This window comes from Notechis scutatus, chromosome 1 (assembly GCF_049901735.1).
Source record: "Notechis scutatus isolate UNSWTSFEM ecotype Mainland chromosome 1, rNotScu1.2, whole genome shotgun sequence".
NCBI classification, from domain to species: domain Eukaryota; kingdom Metazoa; phylum Chordata; class Lepidosauria; order Squamata; family Elapidae; genus Notechis; species Notechis scutatus.
The window spans coordinates 224039856-224066443 of NC_142009.1; the positions used below are offsets into that span (position 1 = coordinate 224039856).

Genomic DNA, 26588 nt, shown 5'->3' on the forward strand with positions numbered 1-26588 from the left:
CATTGGCTACTTTCACATTCTAAAAAACGAAGCGTCGGTGTAATCCTCCCACCCCTCGGTCTTTCACCGCCCTTCGTTCACCAAGGAGGCGAAGGGCGTCATGGGAGTTGTAGTCCCAGGTTCCTCCTCCCCGTTCGTTTGCTACCCGGCAGGCAGTAGGGGAGAGGTGCTTGTCAAGATGGCATCGCTTTGCTTTCGGAAGTTCGGTAGGAAAGGCGCGACCTCTGGGCGTCCCTAGGGCGGAAAGAAGGGAGGTTGGAGAGGGGAGAGTGATCTGGAACAGACTCTGCAAATTTGACCCGAACCACATGTACTAATATAGGCCATAGAGGAGCTGATAGATTCCTGAGAAGCCTGGTTGTTATTTTCCCGTTCTTTCCTCCCTTTTTATATCCCAGAGAATCGGAGCAGAATCAGTCGACGTCTCTTCCTCTTAACTTTCCCTGTTTCTCAGGCTCAAAGCATGTTTCTGCACGTGTTGTAAAATCTCAAGAATAGTTTTTCCAAGGTCATCTCCAGGGCTCTCTGCATCTGAAAGAGAGACCTTGCTTACTAATTTTTATTGCTTTTCAGAAGGACGATCGTAGGCTGTGCTCATATTTTCTACCCTGGAGGTAGAGTAGCTAAGAGAGAGAATGATTTGTTCAAATAATGTGGCAGCTTTGGCTTTCTGTATTTTATATGTGTGAAGGAGAGTGAGATGCCAGATACTGAGATTTGGAAAGCTGGGATTATGGCTAAGAGATTGTCATGTGCATCCAGCCCATTTGAGTTTATCATGGGTTTAAGCAAGCCATGACTTAAAGCATGGGAATACTACCTTTTGACTTGCATGGGCTGTGAAAGGAATTGTCTTGGGCCGCATATAAAATACATAATCAAGTTGATGTATATAAACTTTTTAATATATATTTACTATCTTGAGGGGTCACATTACTAGCTATCCAGGCCTCTAAATCATGGCTGATTTAGAGAGTGCTATGATAGGTATTCTGCAGCCATTGTTTAACACTTGGTACCGTAATGTGCCATTAAAGGTAAAGGTTCCCCTCGCACATACATGCTAGTCGTTTCTGGCTCTGGGGATGGTGCTCCCCTCCGTTACAAAGCCAAAGAGCTAGCACTGTCAGAAGACATCTCTGTGGTCATGTGGCCGGTATGACTAAACGCCAAAGGCGCACAGAACGCAGTTACCTTCCCACCAAATTGGTCCGTATTTTTCTAATTGCATTTTTACATGCTTTCGAACTGCTAGGTTGACAGAAGCTGGGACAAGTAACAGGAGCTCACTCCGTTACACAGTGCTAAGGATTCAAACTGCCAACCTTTCTGATCGACAAGCTCAGTGTCTTAGCCATTGAGCCATTGCACCCCTATGCCATTACAGTGGTCCAATTATGACCGTATGCTATAATTGTGAAATTCTTAGTGTCTCTAAGGTTGGTTTACTTACAGAAACCACATTTACACACCATTCAAAACAGACAACAAAAAGCTGAGGAAGGATAAACAAAAAGACATCTCCTTCAGCAGCCCACATTCAGATAAGCAGGGATTAGCACCAGACAATCAGGCAGAAGACAATACACCAATCAGGGAATCAACTAGGAGGGAAGTGCATCTTATGAAAACCATCAAGGCAAGCTACTGCATTCAATATAAACTGGCAGCAAGCCTCACCCCCTCATTTGCACTGATATTACTTAGTTGATTAATGAAATGTCTTCCAGGCTCAAGCAACCAATATCACAGCATACCAGGAACTCCACAGTTCAGCCCTGAGCTGAAAACATCAATTTCTATTGGAACATCCTATAACTGTTCTACATGTAAAATATATGATTATGGTGAGACGTTTTTCTTTATGGGCTGTCAGGCAAAATAAGTAGGTGAGCAAAAAAGGCTTTTGAGCTACCCATCATTAGTAAGAAAAGAATAGCAATAGCATTTAGGCTTATATACTGCCCCCATAGCACTTTACAGCACTCTGGGCGATTTACAATGTAGAAACATTATTTGCCTATTGTCCCCAACAATCTGGGTCTTCGTTTTATCAACCTTAGAAGGGTAGAAGGCTGAATCAATCTTGAGCCCTGTCAGGATCGAACTTCAGGCTGGGGGCAGAATTTGTCCAGATTACTGCACTTTAACCATTGTACATACCAGGTTTAGTGTGGTTTTCCACATCTTGACATTTTTTTTCTTCCTTTACAGGCTTCCTTCCCGCCACATTGAAACAGTCACCATGCATGATGCCTTTTCAAATGAACACTCAGTCTTTTCACAGTAGCCGAAGGTGTTTAGAAGAAATGGAGAAGAAATCACAGCCTGGTGAACAAACATATAGACATATAGAATATATGGCCCCAAGAAGGTTCAAGACCTCTCCAAACCCAGTTGCTATTGCTTGGTGAGCATTGCTTTTAGCATTCTGTGATCCAAAGGTAGACATCCCATGATTTCCTTCTGAGGTTGTGTGGGCAGAATTCAATGACAAAATGACTGATTTGTAGTGGCTTACTTTTAGCATTTTTTTAATGGGGTAAGGAAGCAAATCCCTATAATTCTCACCCTTTAAATTTCCTGCAATGGCCCAACTTTTGTTCATCAAAATTTTGCCATTTTGACACTGAAGAAACAGTATTAAAATCTTGGAGAATTCTAACAGTGCAAATTTGTTCTTTGGGAGCTTCCTAGAGTAGAAATGGAAACAGCTTTCTTTTCCCATTCCTACTCTGAAATCTTTTCTCCACTTAAAAAGAAAGATTATAAAATTTGATTTAATCCTAATCCTTAGTAAAAAGAATTCTTTGTATCTTTTCCTTTTGGAAACCAAGGATGGTAAGTATGTTTATCTTCAGAATCAATCTATGAGATAGCAACTGGCCAAAAATTACCCAGCAGAGGTCTGTATTGAACTGTGGCCTAGAACCTACATTTTCCTTAATGTTCCTCCATTTACTTTTATATTTTGTATTTTATAATACTTTAATAATTTAATTTAAAATGTTTGTTTAAAAAAAACTTACATCTTCTCACTCCAAAATTTTATTCCTTATATTTCTCACAAATTCCTTAACTTGTATTGAATAAATAGAAAACGAATTACATTTCCATCTTTTTTCTTAGTGCAAGGGGAGGAATTAGTTGTCTCTTTGGAGCCCCTTGTCTTTTCCAACCTAAACCCCAGGTGATTTTAGTTTATTTTAATTTCCTTAGGGTTATTGGTTTGCCCTCTGCATTTGCCCTTTTCTTCCTTGCTAAGAGACAAGTGGAAAAGAAACGCGTGAAACAGATGAAAGCTCGCCGAGAGATGATGGCAGCCAATAAAGAAGATAGTTTGACACAAAGAACAGGAAAGCACGTAGACACCAAGTCCAGTTGAACTGTATACTTCAATCATTAAGTTACTGCTTTCAGATTCTCAAATTTTAATATTTAATTGGAGCATGGCGCTGTGCTGCAGAGCATTTCTGATTTCTCAATCTGCATTTCTATGAATCAAAGTTATCAATAAATTACCATCAAGATTACCACAATAATCCTCAACATTAGAGGTATCTCAAGCAAGAAGTAGTGGCCTGCTTTAAGTGTATTATGGTTTTCTTGCATCAAAGGGATTTCTTGCTAAATCTGGATAACTGAAGATGAAATTGCAGGAGTTATATAATGTGGGTCACAAGAACTCAACAAAGCCATTTGTACTTTATTTTTTCTACTTAGTGAGCAACATTTTCTGAATAATTGTTCTTTCAGTTACATTTCACATTGTGGCTAGCAAATGAAACCAGATCATACTACTCTACCAAAATTTATGTGAAATATTGAGTTCATTAAATATTTGAAAACTTTAAAGTCAGGTTAGTTTATTACAGATACTTAGGAAAAATCCAAGCAAACTTGTAATTTTGAGTGATTGGCAAGCTAATTGATTCCATTCCAACAGTTAGGTAAGCTAAATACTCAGATTTTACATGCATGTTTTAGCCTAGTCTTAGGATCCTAAAAATTGTGATTAAAATTATAGGGTCTTTTTTAATGCATCAAATTGAACAGTACATTGTTAGAAAAAAAATATGTTTGCAGTAATTGCTGACAAATTGTTACTACTGTTTTTACATCTTATTAAACTTTCTGCTTTCTACAGTTTTATGTTCATTTATTTCATCATAATGCAACATTGGCCCAACTGAACTCCGTTTCCAATTCGTAGTATAATGGTAACACTATGACACAAGACAAAAGGAACAGACGTCACTTTAGTCAGTTCCATAAACCATTCATTGCTTAGATACTACACAAGGAAAACAATTGACTGCAAATGAGACCACTAAGGCTTCTTTTTCAAAATCTTTGAAAGATTTATTCTCCACTTATTTGTTCTTCCTGTTGCAAATTTTCTTTGCCTACTTTCACCCAAATGGTTATAATGGGAAATAATTTATATGACACAGATCAGTGTTCACGGGTGAATTTTAATTAGAGGGGAACTGTTGTTTGCCCTCATGCCTGTTTTGTCTTGACCACTGTTGTGTGGAAATGATAAATAAGCAGATTTTAAAAGGGCTATCAACAGATCTAGAAATCCAGAAATAGATCTGTTTTGAACATTATGGTCCAGATCCTGCTTTCTCTGGACCTGCAGGAGTATAATTATAGGAAATAAGTTTTATGGAAATATCCAAAAACTTCCCATTATTCGAACATGGATTTTATTATCATTAATAGGTCATATGTCTCCCCCTACCAACACAAATACTCTTTAAATTCATGTTTTTCATTTAAAATGTATTTTCTTAGTTGAATACTTGTAATATAAAAGCAATCTGAGCACCTCCTACTTCACAACTAATATGTAACTTCTATGGCCAATACATGTTAAAAAAACAAACAACTGAATCTCACTTTCATAAATAGATCTAAGGTGGTTTGCAACTTAATGTTTTCTTGTAAAAATTAGTTTTTTTTAAAGCAGCAGTTTGAAAAAGTCAGGTTCCATTGTGGCAATCATTAATAAAGGAATTGCAAAAAAAATGCCAGTATTATATATGAAAAAACATACTATATAATTTATTTGTAATAATAATATAACAAATGACACCCTGCAAGCTGGAAGACTGCTCCTGCCATCATCTATTTCATTGTGGCAATCATTAATAAAAGAATTGCAAATAAAAATGCCAGTATTATAATACATAAAAACATACTATACAATTTATTTGTAACAGTAATATAACAAAATGACAGCCTGCAAGCTGGAAGACTGAAGGTCTCAACCCAAAACCCTCTGAATCTTTACACTGTCTGTCTCGGAAGTTACTCCTGCCATCTATTTCATTGTGGCAATAACTAATAAAGGAATTGTGAATAAAAATGCCACTATCATATATATATAAAAACATACAATTTATTTGTATCATACTATGACAAATGACAGCCTGCAGCAGAGGTGGTATTCAGCAGGTTCTGGCCAGTTCTGGAGAACCGGTAGTGGAAATTTTGAGTAGTTCAGAGAGCCACCTCTGACTGGAGATTTTACAGTATCCTTCCCCTGCCATGCCCACCAAGGCACACCCATAGATCCGGTAGTAAAAAAAAATTGAATCCCACCACAGGCCTGCAGGCTGGAAGACTGGAGGTCTCAACCCAAAACCTTCTGAATCTTCAACACTATCTCTCTCAGATGTTTCTATAGTGTACAGTAACTTCCTGGAAGTGCGGGGTAGAATTATGTTACTAGATGATTTATCCCTTCCGTATTGGGAGTCAGACCACTGAAAAACAACAGCAGCCCAGTGAATCCTCTTTGGAAAACAGAATCTTAGTGTGATGACCCGGGGCACGGCACAAAGGCAACACAGTCACATAAGTAAGAAGAGCCCCTTTAATACCCCCAACTTTACCCCCAATGTCCAGTTACCTTCGGCTGGAGAAAAAACTCTCCCAAGAACAGTCTTTAAGTGGAAAAAATGCAGTCCAAAAACGAAGTACATATAAACTGTAAATAAAAATCCACACAAACCACGCTGCAGCAATTAACTGGACAAGGCAGGATAAGGAATTGCAGACTTCAAAAGCCAACAAAACACACACAATTGGGAAGATGCCAGGAACCCAGAAAAGCCTCGACAATAAAAGATAACTCACAATTTGCTTCCAACAAGTTGCTGTGCGCAACCTCTCTTTTAAAACACTGTGTTCCCAGCTGCAGTTAATGAAAGGAATCAGGGCCCTTTCCTCCCCCGTAAGTCATGCAATTCACATTGCTCCCTTCTCTGTTCCTCCCTGCGTACCCTAGGATGAAGAGGGGGTGGGCCTGGATCTTCCTCTGAATTCCCTCTGCCTTGCTCTACCTCTCTCCTGCTCTGCCCAGCCGGACTTTGCCCTTCCCCAGTTTTTTCCACAGCCAACGGAGCCACACTCCCATTCCGTCAGCTGCTCAGCCTCCCCCTCAGAATCAGATTCTGACAGGGGCATGACACTTGGCCTAGAACAGGGCTTTCCAAACTTGGAAACTTTAAAACTTGTGAACTTCAAGTCCCAGAATTTCCTAGCCAGCATTGCTGGCTGAGGAATTCTGGGAGTTGGAGTCCACAAGTCTTGAAAGTTACCAAGTTTGGTGACCCCTACAGGAACCTCTGGTCTAATTTAAGAATTCTAATAAGATAACTGCTAGAAAAGGCCTCCTATGAACATAACACATGTAAAGGTAGATATACTATGAAGGAAAAATAGTAATGTTCTGGCTATATGCTGTATGCTATATTAATATGCTAGCTGTATTGTTTTATGTTAACTGAATAGTTAACATACCGTATTTATCGGCGTATAACACGCACAGGCGTATAACACGCATCTTCATTTTAAGGGGAAATTTCAGGAAAAAAAATTTAAAAAATTCTGCCTGCCTGCCTTAGTTTCTGGTTGTTTGGGAGCAGCTTCGGCTGAGAATAATAACTATTCGCCTCTTTTACTCAGCCGAAGCTGTTCCGATTCAACCATTAACGAAGGCAGGCAGGCAGGCAGAACGGAGCACTGCGGGCGGGCGGGCGGACGGGGTGGGGGGGGGGGAGAGCGACAGGAAAAGCCCCCGCTTCTTTGAAGCAGTTTCTTCCTGTGCTGGTGGAGGAGCGAGAGAGCGACTGAGAGAGCTGAGCCAGAGAGCAGGACAGGCTTCGGTTGCTTCCTCCCTCCCCTTCTTTCATTTGTGTCCTTGATCCCCGATCCCAGCAGCATTCACCGAAGGCTTCTTAACATTATATCGGCGTATAACACGCATACATCATTTGCCCCCTATTTTCAGGGGGAAAAAAGTGCGTGTTATACGCCGATAAATACGGTAATTACTCTAATTTTAATGGTTACAGATAAGAGCTTTGGCATGGATGTTGATAAACTTATTAAATCCAAATGCATCTCATAGGACATACATTCACTTTGATAGTGTACTAATTATTTCAGGTGACTTAAGTTTATTGAACTTTGGATTCAGCCCATATAATCAATAAATGAGTTTTCGTACAGTATACAAAGCTTTCACACAGTATAGCAAAATAAGAGCAATACAAAAATTTAGAAGTATGTGTATATGATAATATTATTCAAAAACAGATTCATATGAGGGAAGGCCAATATACTAACATTCTGAAAACAACTTGTTCCTTAAGTTGCCATTAAAAACAAATCCCTAACGTCTGCTCCCAAGTCTTAAAAAAGAAAGGAAGATGTAGATGACATCTACGTAGATTTGAATTGCTCCATAAACATAATCTTCAGGACTGATGGAAAACCTCTTATTCCCCAAGAGCAACTGGGTATCATATGCAAGGAACTATAGGAAATCAAAAAGAAGCAATTAGTCTCATAGTTAAAAAAAAATTACCTCTAAAGATGCAAGTGTCCTGCCAATCATTTCTTGCCATGCACCCTTCATCAGTTCCTTAATTTTCATTTAAAATGTGTTGATCCACACTTTTTTTTATAATCCTATCAACATACTCTGTCTGTTGAATTCCTTGGCTTCCTTTCAAAATTTGAGATCTTTTTTAATTTAATACAGTAAAATTTTAATGTACCAGTGTGGTACACACACAGAAAACATACATACAAGTGTCTAACAATCCTATAATCCACGTCAAGGATGGAGATACTTCTTAATGATCCACTTTTTAATCACACTCCATATTTTAATTGGAAGTGCTCAAAGAAGTGATTCTATCACATCAAATAATTTACAAGATATAGCAAATTCCCCACTTGCTATTAATACAGTATATATAGTCAATTTCCTTTTATTGGGACATATCAAAGCTCAACTTTATTAGGTGTAATTTGGGTTTAGCAAACAAATCTTGATATTTTGTTTGAATGGCTAAAGTCAAAACACTTCTGGCGTCTTCTTCAACTTCATCTATCTTTTATGCATTTCATATCATTATTTATGACAGGTATGAGAGGCTGGTTCCAATGAACCATTGACAGTTGAGCTGCAGAGTTGTTATACGCAGAGACAGGGAGTCCTCGACTTACAACAGTTCGCTTAGTGACTGAAGTTACAAGGGCACTGGAAAAAGTGACTTATGTACGTTTTTCACACTTACAACCGTTGCAGTATCCCCAAGATTTGGACGCTTGGCAATGGACTCATATTTGTGATGGTTGCCGTGTCCTGGGGAGAGGGTCATGTGATCAACTTTTGCGACCTGACAAGCACAGTCAATGGGCAAGCCAGATTCACTTAACAACAGGGTTACTAAGTTAACAACTGCACTGATTCATGTAACACCTGTGTCAAGAAAGGTTGTAAAATGAGGCAGAACTCATTTAACAAATGCCTCGCTTAGCAACATAAATTTTGGACTCAATTCTGGGCATAAGTCGAGGACTTCCTATATAATCTTATTTTGCGTAGCATATAAGAGCGTTCAAAGTGCTGCACACCTATTATTTTCATAAAAAGCATCTTGGGGCAATAGAAAGTAATTCTTTACTCACCAGGGTAAAGATGATGGCACAAATGGCTGAATAAAGCATATGGACCCAGTAGATCTGAAGAAGATCAGTAAGATCCAGTTAATTACAGATCTCTAAAGAGGAAGTTTAAGCTGTCAATCAGAACCCCATTGACATTATTAAGGGACAACACAGTATGAATAAAAAGGATTTGTTAAGGCCACAATTTCAAAATGCCTCAATTAAGTGAAGGGGAAACAATTCTATAGGGAAAAAAACTGGAGGCATTCATTATCTGTCATAGTTTCCCAATTAAAGCAGATATGTTTCCAATGTAAACACATGTAAATATTAATTAATGCACACACTTTTGAAAGCCAGTCATCCATTCCAGCCACTTACATATTTGTGTACCAGGACGATAGTGGTGGTGATAGAAGTCACTAAGAGGACAATTGCCAGTATACAGAAAAAACCAGTCCAGGTTGTGAGATCCACCTGCCAATGAGAATGATACATTGTAGCATAAGTGACCCCCACTTTATTGCCCTATACATACATAGAGTAGCCAATCAATGCAAAATGAGTAAGAAATGAGTCAAAGAAATTAAAGGCATGTCATGAGAAAAGAAAAAATCAAATGTAAGTTGATCTAGCTTGTACTAACACCACGCACTACTTCTTCACATTTTCCATCCTTGGAAACCATACTTACTTACTCATATACTGCTTCACATACTTTCTTTTGTTCCTTAAACTTCTTGCTTCTCTTTCAGGATCTTTTCAATTCCATCCAATCATGGCCCATTTGGTTTTCCTCTTCCTCTCAACCCATGTTCTTCCAAGCCAAGCTTCCAATCAACCAATGGAACAGCTTGCCCTTGGAAGTTGTGGGAGCGCCATCACTTGAGACCTTCAAGAAGAGATTGGACTGCCATTTTTCAGAAATGGGGTAGGGTTTCCCACTTGGGCAGAGGATTGGACTAGATGATCTATAAGGTCCCTTCCAACTCTGATTATCTGTTATCTATTATCTGTTCTTTCTTCATATGCTTTTTTTTGTAATTTGATCTTCATTAGTTCTCGCTACATAATTACCGTATTTTTCACACTGTAAGATGCACCTGACCATAAGACTCACCTAGGTTTAGAGGAGGAAAACGGGCAACGACAAAGACAGAAGAGGCAGGATTCAGCACTGTAAAAGGACCCCGCTGTCACAGCCCGTATTTTTCACTCCGTTAGACACACAGACATTTCCACCCACTTTTTTTTTGTGGGGGGGGGGAGAAGTTTGTCTTATGGAGCAAAAAGTACAGCAAATAATCTCAGAGTACTTCTTTCATACTGACCACTCACTTTTCTACAGTATCCTGCACCAATTCATTCTTGATTATCCCTCCTGTTTTACTCATTCTTGACTATCTTATAAGCTCTTTTTCACTATATTAAAATGATAAAGACAACTCACCTTTGTTTGGAAAGAGAAAACAGTGACAGTGATTGTTATAACTGTAGTGATGATCATGGCAAGGATGACAGCTTTGGTCTCATGCATACTGCAAAAAGCAATGTTAAAAAATGCCTGAAGGATATCATTAATCAATATATATATATATATATATATATATATATATATATATATATACATATACATACATATATACACACACATACACACATACATACATACACACACACACACTGTGCATGTTTTCTGAGGTTTTCGCGGGTATTTGTATGTGGATCTTTGGTTATTCGGGTTTTCTCCCGCGAAAAATTGGAAGTATCTTGGCAACGTTTCGACGAAATCCCATTCGTCTTGTGTCTTGGGCTTTGTGCTTCATATATATTTATATATGATTCACAAAGATTATGAAAATTCTTATAAGCCATGTAGAAAGTGATCATAATGAGGCTATTCCAACTTCTACTTGCAATCTTCAATGGATATCGAGAAAGGCCTCTCTGATTGACTGCAAAAACTGGTATAAGAGAAATCAGATATTCTCTTTATTTTCTTAAAAATAAACATTACCAATTTGTATCAATTAGTGGCACTATTGTAGGATAGACAGATGACCTGAATATTCTTCACATCAATATAAGTCACTATAGTTTCTGAAGAAACTTCAAAGATATTCTCATGCATCATACGACTCATTCGAATCTCACCTTACTAAGAAATATATTACTCAAGTTAAGGCAGAAATTTTCCAGAAATGTTACTGTGCCGTTTTTCAACAGTTATTTTAAAACATTCACAACAGATTCTTAAATAAAGTCATTCAATCTTCAGAATGTTTCCAGATGCAAATTCTACAATGCTGTTAGTGGGAAATCTTACACAAGTGGGGAAATCTGGTTTATTTTTATATTAAAAGAGGCTTTAGCCATCCAACAGCCAATGACAAAACTATTATAAAATCTCTTAACACAATGCCCAATAACTGATGGCAATGGTTATTTCAACCAAAAATGAAAAAAGAGCTTGTTGGTACTTTTAAGGAAATAAGAGGATTTGCCAAGCCCATGGCTATTATCTATTTTCTAGTAATAATTATTCAACACTTTGCCCTCATCTTTTGAGAAAATCCAGCTTGTTTATCCCCATTGTACACTTATCACTCTCATTTACTCCCTTGTACAGTACCTAGCAATGGTGCCTGTCATAAATCCCAAAGACAATGTCTAGGGAAAAAAGCAAAACAGAACAGAAAATTAGCAAAGCATTACGTACATAGTACAATATTGGCTATATCTATTATTCCATTGCAACTTTTCCCATCCCCATTTTAGGTGAACATACATATATTAACAAGCAAGCCTAGATTTAAGCATCTTTAGTGAATTGCCATTGTATCATCTGAGACAAGAATAAACAATCCTGTTAAAAATGCAGTTTGTTTAATCAAATACATTCCATAGAAATTGAGCTGCCATGAAGACTGAAATAATAAGAGCAAATTCCCACATCAAATTCTCACATCACTTCATACTTTTAAAAATATCATTACTATATAGCCAATGATTTTAAACAACTATCATTCAAAATATTGTGCTGGTGAAGTGAGTTATACAAAATTAAGCACTTGTCTTTTTTGAAAAATATAAGATGAAATCATTAACTTTTGCTGAAGGAATGGTAACTCAAAAGTAGAATGAATATAACACTTATGACATCTGAATCATTAATTTAGAGATTCTATTTAATTCTGTGTGGATGAAAAACACTGCAGGGCTGGCTCCCTGTTTTACACATGCAAATATCAATTTACTGACATTTTCCTTAGAAAACCGTTAAGAATAAATCCCTAGGCTTAGTTTTCGTCCATGATGCCAATTAGACCTAACCCTAATTTCATTTTCATTGGCAATGGATTTTCCCATGTATTTTGCCCTGGACCCAAACAACTTTAAAAGAAAGCTATCATTAATGCTTTCCTTAGAAAACTATTAAGAATCTATCCTTAGCATTAGTTTTTGTCCATGAAACCAAGCAGACCTAACTCTAATCCCATTTTCATTGGCAATGGGATTTTTCCATGTATTTTACTCTAGACCACAAACAAGTCCGAAATGAAAACTGAAACTGATGCTTTCCTTAGAAAACCATTTAGAATCTATTCCTAGTGTTATGTTAGGCTGATTTAGCCAAATTGTGGACGTCGTTTGTGCCTCACAAAACCTAGCATTAGTTTTCAGCCCATTTTCATTGGCAATGGGATTTTCCCATGTATTTTATTCTGGATCACAAACAAGTTTGAAATGAAAGCTGTAACATATGCTTTCCTTAGAAAACCATTAAAAATCTATCCAAAGAACAAAGAAGCAGAAAGTACTGCCACAAAGTTTCATAATCTAGAATGGGGTGACAAACTTGCGGCCTGCGGGCCAGATGCTTCAGGGGCTGGCCCCGCCCCCGCGCAGTTTAGCAAAGGGGGGAAAAGTCCCGATACGTCACATTACGCCGCAAGTTTGACACCCCTGATCAAGAAGAAACTCAAACACTCTTTCATGGGTCCAAATAGAGATGTTAACAATTGGACAAGTCCGTAATGAGAGAAGTGGTCACTCTTAATTAGGTCATAAGCCATTAATATTAATACCTTAAATTGTGCAGTTAGCAACTGGCAATTAATCCTGATCTTTCAGGATTTCTAAAACTTGCATTGGTTAACGGCCTTAGGTGTTCCATTTTAGCCCAATTCCAAATTGTTGGCATGAGATTATGCCATTTTTCCCCCTCAAACTTTGTGAATGTATTTGTTTAAAGAGAAAGATACACTGTTTAGATAATTCTTCTGAATGTAAGGAAATATTTGTAGTTTGGAGGCAATGAAATCATTTTCCTGCCAAGTGTTTTAATAATCTGCAATTAATTATTACTTGAAGATTTTGTAATAATGCAAATATAATAATGCAAATGTATTACTCTTTAATCTCTATCCTAGGCTCTTTTGCCAACATTTCAGGTCTCCCCATGTTAGGGATATCACATCTACTAAATTTAGCCCAACCTGTAACATCAATCTACTACTTACGAAAATTGTCATAAGAATTATGTTCCATGGAAATCGTCTCCTGAAAAAGACCAAAGAATGTGTCAGTGCCTATACAAATGGTCCCACTTTAAGAAAAAAGTATTATTTTGGCAGAACTTTTTCAAAGATATACCAGACTTCCACTTGTTCTATCCCAAGCAGTTTCCTTAGTAGGACAGTTCTACCTGAAGCTTCTTAAGAGCTAAATGGATAAGTTATTTAGCAACAGGAAACTCCCAAACCAAGATTTTAAAAAGCTACATTTTGATTTCTAGTTTCATCATTCCTAAGCAAAGCCACTGTAGCTCGAAACCTTTAACCTGAAAAAGATTCTGCATCCTGACTTTAACTGCGTTATTGTTGTGGGACAATAGGATGAGGAAGGTGTGCTGGATATGCTTGCCCCCTTGAGCTATTTGTAAAAATAATAAAGGATACAAACAATTTAAAAAATAAAAGAAACGATAGCCCGAAAAAGTAATATAATAAAAATCTTTTAAAGCCATCTAGAAAAAAAGGTTAAGAGCTTCCCTAGTAAAGAAGGTATAAATCTAATTTATATGTAGAGAAAATTAGCAACTTGTGTCTCATCACCAAGAAAGCCAATAATGAACACCTTTTGATGAAGGGATATACTTAGGTTTCCCCGAAAATAAGACCTGGTCTTATTTTATTTTGGGCTCTAAAATAAGCACTAGGGCTTATTTTTGGGAAAACATGATTTCAGGGTGATCAGCTCGGCTGGGTGCCCCACCCCGCCAATGCACACATAACAGCCAGCAATTGCACAGGAACTGACACCATCAGCCCTGCTACCAGACACCATTGGCCCGCGCATACTTGACCATGCCTACCCTTTCACTACGGCTTATTTTGGGGGTAAGGATTATATTAAGTGCACACATAAAACCAGGCTGGGGCTTATTTTCAGGGAAACACAGTATTAAAAAAAAGCTTCAAAAGGATTGTATAGGTGTTTTCCTATGATAGAAAGTTGTTTTACACTACAGTTCTTCTGAACACGCAACTTTCCTTCCTGAAATGTTTTGGATCCCTGGGTTGTGACAGTGCACCTTCACTGCAATACTACTGTATTACCATCCTACAGACAAAATTTGCATTGCAGGTAGTCCTCGATTTACAACATTTGAAGTTTTCAGCAGCACTGAAAAAAGTGTCTATGACCTTTTTTCACACTTACATTGCAGCATCCCCATGGTCACATGATTTACATTTGGATGCTTGACAATTGGCTTATATGTATGAGAGTTGCAGTGTGCTGGGTCCATATGATCACCTGTTGTGACCTTCTGACAAGCAAAGTCAAGGGGGAAGCCAGATTCACTTAACAACAGTGTTACTAATTTAACAGCTGCAGTGATTCACTTGAAAAATGTAGCAAGAAAAATTGTAAAATGGGGACTCACTTAACAAATGTCTCACTTAGCAACATAAATTTTGGGCTCAATTGTGGTTGTAAGTCGACCTACTATACTTGTATTTTTCATTGCTTACCTATTCTAAGCCCTTTGATTCTTGTTATTCTGCTTTTCATGGACATTTATTTTTTAGCTGCAACAAACCTAAACCTATGAACATGATTGCTGTGTGTGCACATCCATTATTTGCAAATAAGAGAAGTGCCTCACCCAGGCCTCATTTTTACATCTCTCATTTCTATTGCAGAGCCAAAAAAAAAAACAACGGCAGGAATTATTTATCAAGGCTGTATTTCCACAGTCAGAATGCCAATCCTTTTAACCACTTCTCCATCCTTCATTCTAGAATTCCCAGAAAAATTTGAATGTAATGCATCATAAAATCACAGATGTTACCTGTGGGGGATACTTACTGGATCTTTTTTTTTTTTTTTAATTTTTCTTCACGGGTTCATTTTATTTAGCACAGTAAACTAATACTCTTAGTCAAAATTTAATTTGTCTCCTGAAGCTCTGTTTTATTGTATCCCTATGTATCTTACTACTTGGAAGCAGAAATATAGATTCAATCCAACAGAAGCTCATTTAGCAGATGGCACGGCAGTCAACCCAATGCCCAAGCAGTTTTCTAATAAAGAGTTTGATTCATCAGGTTTAAAGCTTCAGAGCCAATTTCTTCATTTGACCCCTAAAATTCTAGCCATTCCATCATGTAAATACAGTTTGCAGGAGATACTTCTCCACCTTCATGGCAATCATCAAAAACCTTACTGATACCTAACTCACTGATATATTTCCACACCTCATGAGAAGAGGTGAATGAGCTATTTCTTTGTATCATAGGATGCTGCTTGGTTTCTCGAGCTCCTTCAGCCTTAGTCTGAAGAAATTTAAAACACTGTTGATTTAGCACCTCTACAAATTCAGATTCGAAGTCTTGGTCACTATACCAAGCTCCTCCTGTCACAGAATGATCAGGCTGGAGATTGTACAACATGTACACTTTCTTCTTGGATGCTGCTACAGACTTTACAGCTTTAATGAGTTTCTTGCTCTCCAAATTCTTCAGGATCGTTGATCTCTGTTAATGGAAGATTGCTTTTGTATCTGATGTCTCTGCTCCAAATGCCTTTATCTCCTGCGTCCTCTATAATCTGATATACCAGTTTCTCCTGATTGTCAGATCCCTTCATTTTGGTAGCATTCTGAGATTCCTTGATTCTGTAGAGAAGTCCACCACTGCTTCTCAAAAGATCTAGTTGACCCATAGATAGCAGTCTGTTAATGGCCATAGCCCGTTGCTGAGCTTCCATGTGAGGCATGTCATTCTGAATTACTTGGTCTGTAATACCATGGGGAAACTGATGGCACAGCTCCATTATCCTGTTTTCGATTTCCAGAGGTTCTGGAGCTTTCAAGTCCGCCATTACAAAACCATTTTTCTTCTCTTCGTTCATATACACTTCCCCACTTTCTCCCCTGAACCCATTCAAATTACGTTGATACTTACTGGATCTTTTGGCAAAACACCAGCACCAGGTAACAGATCAAAAATACACCACTGGGAAGGTAGAAAAGACAAATTACTGCAAACTGAAAGGCAACAAGTCTAAACAGCAAGCTACCCTCTTACATTTAGTAAACTTTTTTTCAATGAAAGTCCTTTAAGCCAGTGGCCCCCAACCTTTTTTATGCCGCGGCCTGGTACCGGCATCAGCTGGGCACCGTGGCCCGGTACCGGCATCAGCTGGGCGCCATCTTGTTTTGATGAAAAAGTGCTTCCGGTGAGCTCACCGGAAGCACTTTTCATCAAAACAAGATGGCGGCGTCAACAGCTTCCAGTGAGCTTTTCAGGGTAGAAATGGCTTTCTACCCGAAAAGCTCACCGAAAGCGCCGCCATCTTGTTTTGATGAAACGTGCTTCCGTGAGCTTTCTACCCGAAAAAGCTCACCGGAAGCACTTTTTCATCAAAACAAGATGGCGGCGCCAGCAAACCAGCGGCCCGGTAGGATTTGTTCCACGGACCGGTACCAGTCCGGGGACCGGTGGTTGGGGACCCCTGCTTTAAGCCATACAATTGAACGTGTATATTAAAGTTTTACCAGAGGCTTTATGCCAAGTTAAGAAGGTAGAACATATTTCATTTGAAAAGTGGTATCAAACATACTTAGGAGTGGTGGTGATGGAAATCAAAACAGAGCCAAGAATCTTAAAGGATACAACTTGTCAAGTATTCATTATGGTACAGAAAGTTCTTGTCTTACAACTATAATAGAGCATGCCCATTGCAGCTGTATGCCATGAGGGTCATTAACCAAGATGCCCAGTCATTTAGCTCAATGACTGATACCCTGTCTCTCCCAGGTGCAATCATTAAGCAACTGTGTGGGTCGTTAAACAGGACTGTGTGGGTCGTTAAACAGTGAGGGAAAGAGCTGCCTGTCAAGAGGGAGGCGGGGTCCTCTTGAGAGAAGGGAATTCTAGCACTGAACTGGAGAAATGAAATCCATCTGACAGGCAGCTATCACTCTCAAAAATTCTGGCTGCAAAAGTCCATGGTGAAAGTCAAGAGGGATTTTAATATGGGAGTCTTGAAGCATGAGGTGTTTGCAGCCAGCCTCCCTACAAGTACCCCAGGCTAAAATTCTTCTTGGCCTTGGTGGCCAATGCAGTATTGCAGGCTATTTCTGCCAACTGCCAGCAATTCGATTCTGACCGGCTCAAGGTTGACTCAGCTTTTCATCCTTCCAAAATGGGCAAAAGGAGGACCCATATTGTTGGGGGCAATATGCTGGATCTGCAAACCACTTGGAGAGGGGCTGTAAAGCAGCATGAAGTGGTATATAAGTAAGTGCAATTGGTAGTGCTTTTGCCCTGAACGATTCCAGTCATCTTCTCTGAGAGTGGAAGGGCTGCTCTGCAGAAGCACTCCACCTGACATGGGGTGAAATCAATCTGGCAGAAAGCCCTTCCACTGTCCAAGATGTTCACTGAAAAAAAGATCCTGAAGGATCCAGGTGGACCTTTGCCAGTCAGCCCCCAGAAACCAGAAGGAGCAGTTTGCCACCTTCCCTGCCAGCTTCACTGCCAATTGCTGAAAAAGTCAGCAGGGAAAATTGCAAATATCAAATACATTATCATGGAGGACTTGGCAACCCATTTTAAGTGCAAATAGGTTGTCAAGAGTCTAGATCACAATCATATAACTGCAGGGCTGCTTCAATGGCTGTAAATTCACTTGGAAAGTTGTAAGTCCGTTTGTTCAGCACCATTATAATTTCGAACAGTTGCTGAATGAACAGTCATAATTCAAGGACTATCTGTAAATTCCCTCCTGGCTTGGAGTTCTTGACTGTGTTATCTAAAAGGCACTAAGTTAGGAAAGATTGCAGCAAAGCAATACATCACCAATGGCATTTTGATTAATACTTACTAAGATGCATAATAGATTGGAATGTGATTGATCACATAAGTGTGCACAGGAGCCCTGTGGAGAAGAATGACATGAGATCAAGTATTAGTAAACTTGAAGCATGAGGTGTTGGCAGCCAGCCTCCCTACAAGCACCCCAGGCTAAAATTCTTCCACTTTTGACCTAAATTAGCCCAAAATTCCATGAAAATTATTTTATAGTTTCATTTCCCCTTTTGTGGTCAAGAACATTAATACTTACCCATTAACTGGGCCACACCCAGAGCTTGGCTTGTATCTAGCTGCTGATTAGCCTGTATTCACTATGTATTTTTGGTATGCAATTACTGAAACATATACGTAATGCCTTCAAGCAAATAGATATTTCCTTATCAAGTTTACCAAAATTTTTGCACGACTGAAGGCTTTTCGTATATGAACAAAAAAAGAGCCAAAGGGAAATACATTTCTTCACAGCTGCTTGGATGCATTATATATACCAATAACTCTGCTAGTCCATACAGGATTCTAGTCCTGCTTTAGGTATGTAAGCCGGATAGGTGACCTTTGGCCAGTCCTTCTCTCTCAGACCAACCCACCTCATGGCTTGTTGGTATGAGGAAAATAGGAAGAAGGGGCATTAGGTATGTTTGCTACCTTGAGTTATTTATAAAAGCAATAAAGGTGGGATTAAAAAAAAACCAAATAAAAGTAAAGAAATAAATTCCAACCCCTATCTTTAGAACATAATAGGCTTTTGGGGAAATCTAAAAAAAAAATCTACTCTCCAAAAATAGAGAGGGAAGTCTGCCACTGGAAACATCATACAATGTTATCACCATTGTTTCTTTGATAACATGACAAGCTTCAGAAGGCTTTGGAGCATCAGGAGCTGTTTTCCCCTGCTCCCCTGGAGTTAATGTAATTTATTTTCAATCAGAAGCAGTAATAGGGTAAAGTAAGCGAGGGGAGAGCCAAAAATCCTCACAAAAAAGGAGGAAAGATGTAGCCCTTCTCTTTCTTCTGCCTGGCACCTACCAGTCTGGAGGAGTGTCAACAGTCATTACCCATCACACATTCTCAGTCCCAGGTCCACCTGCATCAGGGGGTCCCCAAACTTGGCAATTTTAAGACTTGTGGACTTCAACTCCCAGAACTCCATAAGTCTTAAAGTTGGCAAGTTTGGAGACCTCTGACTTGCATGGTGGCTTTGTCTATCTTGGACCCATGAAAACTTACACAAAGGTGAAGACGGCAACAATTGCTACAGTCAGTAGTAGCTGAAGAGTGATGATGCTGTAAACCTGTTTGCGAAGACAAAAGAGATGCACATTCAAAATGCAAAACGAAGACCAAGTTGTGGGGTGACCCTATTCAGATGCCCCCACAGGAAGGTAGCAAGAACGGATGTAAGAATGAAAGCCTTTTGCTGAATTATATGGGGTATTTTTTTCATCTTGCCATATCTTTTTTCAACCAAGAAATAACTGGTGCATCGATCAGCTGTTTTAGCTATTAGCAGAGTGGCAGCAGCAAGGCACTGGAAGCACTTAGCGGCACATATTTTGGGCACAATTATTGACTAAATGAAGAAAAAAAAATACTAGCAGACCACATAAGGCTGCTTGGTGAGACCTAGGTTGTTCAGGTCTATTCTGTAGTTTGCATCAGTATATGTAGAATGTAAGGAAGACGACCTGAAGGAAATAAACAGGAGCTATTGCCTAAGGCTAAGCAAAAGGGGTTGAAACATTTTTTATGCCCAAAATAATGAGGTAACATTTGAAAATGCCTCAGGCAGACACCTCTCCCATTCAATGGAGTATAAGAAGCGAGAAAAGCAGATTTGTAAGATTTTGTTATTTTAGCCAATCTCAGTAGTTGATTGCCTGCTCTGGCCTACATCCGGGGGCTGGTATCAGACTTACCTTGCGAATGAAGGCTTGCCTAACATTTTTTTCCACCCAATATGCAATTCGGAAGCCCCCTTCTTCCATCTCCAAACTTCTATCACCTGTGAAGAGAAGAGGAAAACATTGATCAACCCTATCTATGAGACAAAACGTCAATTGTAGTTGTGATAGGATGGATTCATAGTAGATCTCCTAGGCGTGATTGTAGCAGGGCTTTATGTATTTAACTGGATGCAAATTACCACAATGGCTGAACCTACTCCTTCTTAAAATAATTTATTATCCACTTATTAGTACTCTGAAACCTCAATTTACAATAATTACAATCTCATTAAACCTTGTCTCAATTCTAAATAAAAATATGCATTTAACACTTCCTGTCTATAGTTTGCCCCTCTCTTTACAGTCCTAAGTTACAGTTTTCCTAACTACCGACACAATTTCACCTGTCCCTTAACCCTTTACAATATTTTCATTTAACAGCTCTTTCATGTAAATTGACTGTGCTGATTGTGTTCTCCCACCTTCAGCTCCAGACCTCTTGTCATCATAGGGGGGTGGAGGACCAAGAGTTTCCATGTTGTTCATGGTTGGTGTACAGCGCCTGGGAAAATAAGTGACATTTAAGATGCTTAAAATACACGCACATATGCAAAAATGTACACACACACACACGATATGAAACATAGACTACATTCATGTTCAAAACCCACAATTGTTTTATTTCTATAAAATGCTATGTCCAAACAATTATTTTTACACGTTAAAGCAGGGGTGTCAATCTCAATTTAATTGAGGGCTGCCTCAGGGCTGTGGTTGACTTTGGGGGGGGTGGGCGGACGTGGCCGATTGGGTAGGTGTGGCCAACCAGGTGGGCATGGCCAACTTGACACCACTCCCCAAACTGTTTCCTGTTTGCATTGGGTAGACCAGGCCAAAGCTACACTGGCCTGATCTTTTCTCTTTGCACTGGGTGGACCAGGCTGAAGCTATGCTGGCCCAACCTTTCCTGTTCACATTGGGTAGAACAGGACGGCCCTGCGGGCCAGATCTGACCACTTCACAGGCCTGCGGGCCTTGAGTTTGACACCCCTGCCTTAAAGCAATGGTTTATGTCAAGGCAATGGCTGGATTTTCATTACTACCTTTAGTCTAAGGTAACTTTGTTGTCCAAGCCTAGAGATAATGTGTTAGGATGCAAGTATGCCCAAGGAAGCTAGCTGCTTTACTGATGTGATTAATATTTTGAATAGCTTCTTTAAAACACATGAAATCTGAGAATAAAATTTCAATAGAAAAAACAACAACACCAAGCAGCAAGGTGAACTAAAACCTAATACTGTATTTGGCCATTTAATCTACACACACACCCCAAATAAAAATAATGACTAAGGATAAGAGATGGTAAATGTGAGTTCAACCTTTGCTTGCAAAAATAAGCAGAGGAGACTGTTGCTCAGAAGAATAACGAACAGAATGTCTGCAATCATTAATGTTTTTGACAATATTTCATTTCATGCCTGTCCGCAAAACTGGTATGTGACAAAATCAAATTTCTGCTTATGAGATCTAGTTTGTAATTTGTTCTGAGAAGGAATTTGAACTAAACAACGAGCTGAGGCAAACAGGTAAGTGTAAGAAATATGGAACTGAGAAACTAAGAGAATGATTTGATAGTGAATATTTTTGATCAGTGTAAAACCATCACAAGTCTGCTATATAGTGCAAATGTCTGTATCTCACCAAGTGGTATGTATTTAATATGTTTATCTCACCAATTCTCTACTGAATTCTAAGAGGTTTGCAATAAACAGCAATTTAAAACATTACTATGGAAATATGATATATAATACAGCATACACGTGTGTAAAGGTAAGAGAAAAAATAGATGTGTCTCTATGGAGAGCACATTTGGAAGCTATTAATCGGCTAGAAACATGTACGTTAATGTTCAATTAGAAATGAAGAGAAAGAAAAACAGGCCAGTTAAATAAATATGAGTATCTATTCAGTACACTCACATTTTCAGTTCTTTGTGGTCTATTTTCTACTTGCCATAAAAAGATGAAATCGCAGCAATTGAGGAAACCTCCCCCACCCATATACTTGTGGGTTAGAATGTTTCTAACTCCATTTTAAGGAAGCAAAAGTAAATATGACGCATACACACAAATTTTTAGATTTTTGTTCGATATGTTTCTCCTTGGGTAACAACTACTTTAGATATAAGGATTGCAGCCAGTAAACTTTACTTTCTGAAACTGACTGCACATAAATATCAGCTCACACAAGTGAGAAAGAGAAAGTGTCGTCGATCTCCGTTCTAAAATCCACAGCTGTGATATGATGACAAATGTGCAACTTTCCAGACTTACATTATCAATATTTCTTGGCAATTATAAGAATGTGCAACATCCCTTTCTACTGTTGTCGTATCGCTTTCCAAACCATTCATATAGCAATAGCAATAGCACTTAGACTTTGCAGCCCTCTCTAAGCAGTTTCAGTCAGCATATTGCCCCCAACAATCTGGGTCCTCATTTGACCCACCACGGAAGGATGGATAATTCATATACATATTCATTAATCAGTGGAAAGTCTTGTCTCCAGAAGCTGTGGGCGCTCCCACACTGGGGATTTTTAAGAAGAGATTGGGCAACCATTGGTCTGAAATGGTATAGGAACTCTATCGAAGGTCCCTTCCAACTCTGTTACGCTCTTATACTTTCTAAAAAAACATCTAGAAAAATCCCATGAACCTTCCAGAATAAAATTACTGTACCGTCTCTCTATAAATATTCTATGGTGGAAAAAGAAACTATACTGTATTGATTGCATCACATGAACCAATGTTACATTTTAAACTTCTTTCCCATGTAGCCTCTTGATTGGTTGATGGAGTTAATGTTGGTATAACGGGGCTGTGTGAGTTTATAACAGGCCTTGTGAGTTTTGTTGTGTATATATATAGATATATAACAACAGATTCACTAAGGAAACAGGCCTTGTATAGTTCATATTTATCTGAGGTAAAGATTATAAACCATTAAAAGAAACTATCTCAGATTCAAACATCTTCTGATAAAAGATTTCAAAGTTAGGGTCCAGAATGTGTTGGCACTTTATAATGATCTATAGGGAACCACCTGTTTAGCCTGTGAGTTCTACCCTTTTGAGAATTTTGTGCAATTTTGTGTTTCTTTACCCAAGCAGTCCCTGGGGCAACGTAATGCAAGTCTAGCAGGGCTAAACCTGACCTAATTTATTTATTCATTCACGTTTGTACTAGCCAGTGGTTATTATGCAATTGCTCTACCTCATTCAGGATATTTTTTTTAGAATGTCCCTTCTGTTGGTTCTCTTTCCTTTCTTCTCTCACTCTCTTTCTTCGACCCCCTCCTTCCTTTCCCCAAATCCAACATTTGTTACAGAAGGAAAGACCAAGAGATGCCTTTTGAGTGAACCCCTCAATCCCTTATCTAATCCTTAATTGAAAAAAACACCGGGTCTGGTCCTTCCTTCCCGCTTTAATCAACATCTCGCCAGCCTGGTCAAAAGAACCAGACTGCACCGCGAGAAAAGAGCGAAGGAGCCCCAATACTGAACCCACCGTAGGCTCCCAATTCAAGTTGCATCCGTTACACGGGGCCACCTCCGTCACCCCGCTGCGCAGGATAGGTTATGTACCGGCGGAGTTCCGCCCAGTCTAATTGAAGGGATAGCGCAGGGACAGAGTACGGCGTGTTTATTTGGGAAGCTCCAGTAACGGAAGCCTAGTTGCTACTCCCACCTGATCGAACTCTCGGGTCGTTCGTAGAATCCCAAGATAAGAAGTAGAGATTCCTAGTAAAGAGCCAGGCCTCCGCGCCGAGCGAAGCCTCACATAGGCGAAAGGCTCCCACCCTTCTTTCTCCTCCTCCTCCTCCTCCTCCTAGCCATAGTAGCCTTTGTTCGGACGATTGCGGCGAGACTCCATACGCTTGTGCCCCAGAATCCTTACCCGCGCGTCCCCTTCCTCCAGGCCTCCTCGGAAACTCTTTCCAAATTCCGCTCCTTTGAAATTGAGCTTCGATCGTGGATTGGTGGAATTCAGACAACCGGGTAGGAGAAATACGCCCGTGTGGAGAACCCCGATCAAGGGACTTTTTGATCAACTTCCTATTGTTTTCGAGAAGGGGATGGGGAGAGAGGGAGAAACCCTGAGATGCAACTCCAGTGCCTCTAAGAGGCGAAAGTAATGGTTGCAAGCTCCGATTTCAATAGCAATCCGGAACGAAGAATTGTGAGAGTGCACCAGCAAAGATGGTTTCTGGTTTTTAAGCCTGGACCCCAGATTCTGTGCAGTCTTGAGCCCGAGATATTAAGAATTCTTGAGATATTTAGACTTAAGATTCCAAATGGCTCAAACCAAAAGACAGTGCAAGCAACTCAGAACTATTGCAACAACTGTCAGCACTGGGATGTTGGCGTTTGCTCGGCTCAGTTTTCTTCTTTCAGATCATTCATTGCAATCTAGATCTTAGTTCGACTTGGTATATCTTAATCAGAATTGTTATACGCCTATTTGCGATTGGCTTGCCTGTATGTGTGATTTGTGGTTGTTCCTGCAAAGCGCTGATATTCCCTAGTTTGGCCATTAAATGTTGGCAAGGTAAAAAGCAAGCTCATTGAACACCAAAATCTCAATATTTCAACTGTGAACTACCTATATGCTTATACCGTCTTTTGATTACAGCCATTTGATGTCTTAAGCCTTGAATGATGGAGTACCTCAATGTTATGTGCTCTCGGCTACTTTCCTTCACAACCAATGGCAAATTTGCCTGGCCAATAACCAGCCAAGTCACAGTGAAGTCTGTTTCGTTTATTGCAATAAGTGGAGAGAAGCTGTCATAGCTTGAAGTTCATAATCTAAAATCAACATCTTTATACATTCCCTACACTGGCTGCCCATCCCCCCCTCATTCCCCATTGGCTGAGGTACTATGAGGTTATACTCTTTGGTCCGCCTCCCACGTTTCCTAAGACACTCCCTATGCCTGCTACATCACATATGCCTTATAATTAATTATATATTCATATGCTTTGCTTCCTAGTGATTTCCTCTGGCAGCTATTCTACAGCTCAAATGTTTCTATTCCTCACTCTGAAGCCCCTTCTGATAGTTATGCTATGTATTCTTGGGAGTTATAGTTACTTTCGTGTTATACTAATTATTTACGTCTGCGGTTAAGCTAGCGATTTCTTCTGGCAGTTTTGTACTTTCCGAAAACTTTTCGTTCATATTATCTATCATCACGTATCCCTAATTTCTTACTATTTATAATTTTACCACAAGTATAGATGGGGTTTCCTGTTACTCTTGTTCCTTGTTAGCCTGAAACAATTATTTTGTGATCAAAGTTTGACTAAAGACATTGCTACATCTATACTGTAAAGGAAGGAATTAGCTAGGCCCCAGCTTCTTCGTATTGTATTGGTAGGGTTTTCTTCAGATCGGAAGCTTTTTGGTCAAGGCAGAACGACTGGGCACCTCAGTGAGCTCATGGTTATGAAGTAGTCTAAATCTCAACCTTCCAAATTCCAGTTTAAACATCTTAAAAGCCAAGTTAGTAGGGATCAAGTGGAAAGGATAAAAAAGTAACTGTGTTGTTTAGCAAAATGGGTTTAATACAGATTTAACATACCTGATGGTAAATTGTCAAGTTAAAAAAATTATATTGCATGTGCTTAAATCCTCTAATCAGTCTACAAACTGAAACAATTATGAAATTAAATGGTTTTTGTTCTCCATTGCCCTTGCTTTTTATTCCACATTTATTGTATCTCTCTATGTTGTCAAAGATTTATTTAAAGGCAAAAAGTCAAAACTTGATGCAGTAATTTGCTGGTCAGGAAACCCCTTGATGTAGCCAAAAAACTAATAGCAACAAAAATACTGTGTCTTCTACTAATCTTAGCATTTAGTGGAAACTTGCAAGTTGTCCTATAGTTTAACAAAATGACATACCACACATTCATGATTATGACATGCATCCCAGTGAGAATCATTTCACGTGTGTCTCTCAAAATCCAGTTACTAATGTTCGTTCCAGGTTTTGAAGGAGTATTGGAACCATCCCCTGAATAGCCCACCTCATTGGCATGATGATACTCTTTTCTCACTTCCTGGTTTCTTTTGGTTACAATCCACTTTGCTAATCAAGGTGAGACAAGTAGACTGAGAACCCGGCCAGGTGATTCTGAAAGTTGATAGCAATTATCATATCAAACAATGAGGAAGAAAAAAGAAAAAGAAAGAAAGAGGAAGGAAGGAAGAAAAAGAAAA

At 39.1% G+C, this 26588-nt stretch overlaps 2 protein-coding genes and 1 pseudogene across 3 annotated transcripts; 1 reads left to right on the forward strand and 2 right to left on the reverse strand.

Annotated features, from left to right (window-relative positions):
• Positions 1 to 54: 54 nt before the first annotated feature.
• On the forward strand, positions 55 to 3536 carry LOC148133201 (uncharacterized). Its single transcript, XM_087950374.1, has 3 exons — positions 55 to 206; positions 2215 to 2410; positions 3220 to 3536. The coding sequence occupies exons 1-3, from the start codon at positions 101 to 103 to the stop codon at positions 3383 to 3385; spliced, it is 468 nt and encodes a 155-aa protein (XP_087806500.1). The 5' UTR covers positions 55 to 100; the 3' UTR covers positions 3386 to 3536.
• Positions 3537 to 5042: 1506 nt separating this feature from the next.
• Positions 5043 to 24423, reverse strand: LOC113410793 (protein lifeguard 3-like). Of its 2 annotated transcripts, none has more exons than XM_026665526.2 (13): positions 24261 to 24423; positions 20785 to 20864; positions 20276 to 20361; positions 19587 to 19651; positions 18370 to 18423; positions 16446 to 16496; positions 13497 to 13536; positions 11606 to 11643; positions 10424 to 10511; positions 9355 to 9450; positions 8995 to 9048; positions 7327 to 7831; positions 5043 to 6796 (listed from the first exon to the last, which is right to left on the reverse strand). In XM_026665526.2, exons 2-12 carry the CDS (start codon positions 20846 to 20848, stop codon positions 7688 to 7690), a joined length of 780 nt encoding a protein of 259 aa, XP_026521311.2. In that variant the 5' UTR covers positions 20849 to 20864; positions 24261 to 24423; the 3' UTR covers positions 5043 to 6796; positions 7327 to 7687. The 2 variants fall into 2 exon arrangements, with proteins under 2 accessions (XP_026521311.2, XP_087806499.1); XM_087950373.1 differs by lacking the exon at positions 24261 to 24423 and adding an exon at positions 24051 to 24169.
• Positions 15492 to 16430, reverse strand: LOC148133202 (DNA-directed RNA polymerase III subunit RPC6 pseudogene; annotated as a pseudogene).
• Positions 24424 to 26588: the final 2165 nt, after the last annotated feature.